The sequence below is a fragment of the Hyperoodon ampullatus genome, assembly GCF_949752795.1.
Source record: "Hyperoodon ampullatus genome assembly, chromosome: 13".
Classification (NCBI taxonomy): Eukaryota; Metazoa; Chordata; class Mammalia; order Artiodactyla; family Ziphiidae; genus Hyperoodon; species Hyperoodon ampullatus.
In genome coordinates, this window is record NC_136926.1 from 30705491 (window position 1) to 30708916 (window position 3426).

The following is a 3426-nucleotide window of genomic DNA, read 5'->3' on the forward strand; positions in this document are numbered from 1 at the left end:
CACACTCTGAAACACCTGAGAGCAGGTATCAGAAACCCAGTTACCAGGATGACAAAGCAGGAACTCTGCTACTAGGTTGCTGATGTCATAATGGCACCAAGGATCACACTAATTTAAACTTGAACCATAAAGCTCTTGGTGTGAGAAAACCAGAAGTTTTGAGCTGTCTCAGATTTTGTGAGCCTGGATCAGTAGAAAGAAGCCTGAACTTGAAATCTGGAAACATGGCCTTGGTCTCAGCTCTGATACCAAAGAATCCCCTAGATGTTTGTGGAGCCCGTGACATTTCCTGAGGCCTCCATAGCACTTCCCCCATGTGAAGGAGGTTAGATATATGTGAATCCTTCAAATTCTTTACTTTCTTATCAGATATCCCAAAGGTATGTGAACATCAGAAATTTCCACTCATCATTAAAACATGTCCTTCTACAGAAGAATTGTCTAAATTTCCAGTGTTGCCACTAGGATTACACGAGCTGAATTTTCAAGAGTGAGTGAAAAAAAAAAAATCAAGATTAAAAAATAGGGGACAACTGGACTTCCAATATCTCCACCAAAGGAAATTCTAATATCACACTGTCCCATCAACAAGAACACAGTCACAATAGGCGTTAGGGCTTTGACTGCTTTTTGGAAAGGGTTGAGCTACTGTTTCTGATTCACATGCAGGTGCCACTTGGACACACACTTTTGTTACCCCTCATCTTTTTTTGTAAATAAAAAATCACAAGCTATGAACAGCCAACTGTTCCTAATGCTTTTGGAACACACGATCACTTTAATGCTGTAACGAATGTCTCAAGTTTTTCCTTAAGGGCACCAGAAAATTCGCCCACCTTTTCTTCTTTTTTATAAAACTGAAAAGTTGGGGTGCAAACGATATTGCAGTCTTTCGCCAGCCCCTCACACTCATCAGCGTCCACTTCCAGGAACACCACATCCTTGTGCTTCATGGACAGGGACTGGAAAAGGGGCTTGATTGACCTGCAAGGCCTGCACCACGTGGCCAAGAAGTCCACAGCCACCAGTCTCTCCCCAGCTTCCTTCAGCGCCACCTCGAAGTCTCCCTTGCTCAGGATCACCTTCACCAGGTCCTCCTCCAGGACCTCCATGGCTTCATCTGCTGACTGCAGGTTGCCTTCTATTGGCTGGATGGTGTCTTCTAAGGACTTGGGGGCGTCACCCTCCTTGGGCAGAATGGTTTTGGCTGAGAACTTTGGGGTGTCGCACTGCTTGGATAGAATAGTTTTGGCTGAGAGTTTGTGGGCGTGGCCCTGCCTGGGCAAAATGAATTTTGCTGGAAAATTGGGGGTATTGCCCTGCTTGGGCGAGGTATTTTTTTCTGAGGAATTGGGGATGTCAGCCTGCTTGCACAGGATGGTTTTGAGTGGGGAACTGGGGGTGTTACCCTGCTTTGGTGAAATGATTTTGGCTGGGGACTTGGGGGTGTCAGCCTGCTTGGGTGAAATGATTTTGGCTGGGAAATTGAGAATGTCACCCTCTTTTGGTGGGATGGTTTCTTCTGGGAAATTGAGGGCGTCAGCTTGATCGGTTGGAATGGTTTGGGTTGGGGAATTGGGGGTGTCAGCCTGAGCGGGCAGAATGGTTTTGGCTGAGGACTTGGCGGTGTCACCCTCCTTGGGCAGAATGGTTTTGGCTGAGAGCTTGAGGGTGTTGCCCTGCTTGCGCAGAACGGTTTTGAGGGGGGAATTGAGAATTTCACCCTCTTTTGGAAGGATTATTTTTTCTGGGGACTTGGGAGTGTCACCCTGCTTTGGTGAAACGGTTTGGGTTGAGAAATTGGGGGTGCCAGCCTGACTGGGCAGAATGTTTTTTTCTGGGGAATTGAGAATGCCACCCTCGTTTGGCAGGATGATCTTTTCTGGGAAATTGGGGGCATCAGCCTGCTCGGATGGGATGGTTTTTGCTGAGGAACTGAGAAAGTCACCCTGCTTGGGCAGGATGTTTTGGGTTGGGGAATTGGGGGTGTCAGCCTGCTTGGGGGGGATAGTTTGGGCTGGGGAGCTGAGGCTGTCACTGCCCTGCTCAGGTGGGAGTGTGTCCATGGCCCGTAGGACTTCAGACCGCTCCGCAGGTATGTGTTGAATGTTGCTGACCTCATGGACAAAGGCCTCCGGGGTGTGTGCTGGGACCAGGAGTGTCACATGGCTGGATAGAACCTGTAATGATGGACTTTCTGAAGAAAAGGGTAAAAAAATAAAAATGCCAAAGAAGAAACAAAAGAATTCTGATCAGCTACTCCAAGGAAGATGGGTGTCATTCTCAGAGCTCGTGAATGTAGTCTTATAACAGATGTATTCATTTGCATAATCACATTCAGCAGAAGGCCAAGCAGCATGCGATTACATGTAATCTTCATGTAGGTTTTTTGTTTAGCTACAACTTTGTCTGCTTAGTTCGACACTGCAGCCAACCCCCTTAGCGCATAGGTCCCCCTTCCCTCCCCCTTACCTGTAGCCTCACCTTCATTCATGTCTGCTTGATTGACTGGCCTCATTTCCGGTTCTTCCGGGGCTCCAGCTTCATCACTTTCCATTTCCGGTCCTTGTCGCAACCCACCCCTACTTCACAGATGCCTCATAGTGCCAGCGAGGCCATCCCCTGCAACCTTTTCCAACTGAACATCATACAAGGAGTAACAACTTGTATTCGGGTGGTACTCACAGCCGGTTTGCCCTCTTTGTTCTCACGAGGGTCCTCCTTGACAGTTTCACGACAGCCTGGGTTTGGGGGCTGCTCTGTGCGTGAGGCTGTGCCCAGTGCCTGAAATGAATTCACAGCCATTATTTCCTATGACACAACACACCACTGAGGTAAGCCCCATTATGATCCCCACTTTACAAGTGAGAAAACTGAGTCTTAGAGAAGTTATGTGACCCGCTCAAGGTCTCAGAGCTCATGGGGGGGCAGGTTCCGAGCCCACACTCAGAACACTGGGCTGGGCTGGGCTGCTTGCCAGATGCCCTGGCCAGGGTGGGTAACTTGAGACCACCTCTCCTGCCCTCTCCCTCTAGGATCCCCAGCTCCTGCTTTCTCTTTATGACTCACCCACCGTAACCATCAACATCCTCTTAACCATGTTACCCTCTTCTGCAAAGTCCTGCGTGCTGGTCAGATGTCCGGTTTGGACACTGGGAAGGGAGATTACGACACAGAGGGGTTCCCTAACTGAGAAGAGGCAGAAGTGAAAACATCGCCCCCATCCATGTTGACCAAGAACCAAGAGAACAGTACCTGTGTCCCCTCTCCAGGTAGAAACCTCAGCACGGACACAGATTAGATGTGTTCAGAGGAAAGCTGGAAGCAGAGGAGGATTTGCCTCCTGCTCCATCTGGAAGACCAGGGAGGGCCCACATCCATGTGGACTCCACATCCACATGGCAGCATGGGTCACAGGCAGATTCT

The 3426-nt window shown here is 49.1% G+C and overlaps 1 protein-coding gene across 1 annotated transcript; it reads right to left on the reverse strand.

The window, feature by feature from the left end:
• Positions 1 to 773: 773 nt before the first annotated feature.
• On the reverse strand, positions 774 to 2557 carry TXNDC2 (thioredoxin domain containing 2; the record flags this gene model as incomplete). Its single annotated transcript, XM_079718163.1, has 2 exons — positions 774 to 2197; positions 2485 to 2557. 2 exons carry the CDS (start codon positions 2555 to 2557, stop codon positions 774 to 776), a joined length of 1497 nt encoding a protein of 498 aa, XP_079574289.1.
• Between the last annotated feature and the right edge of the window lie 869 nt (positions 2558 to 3426).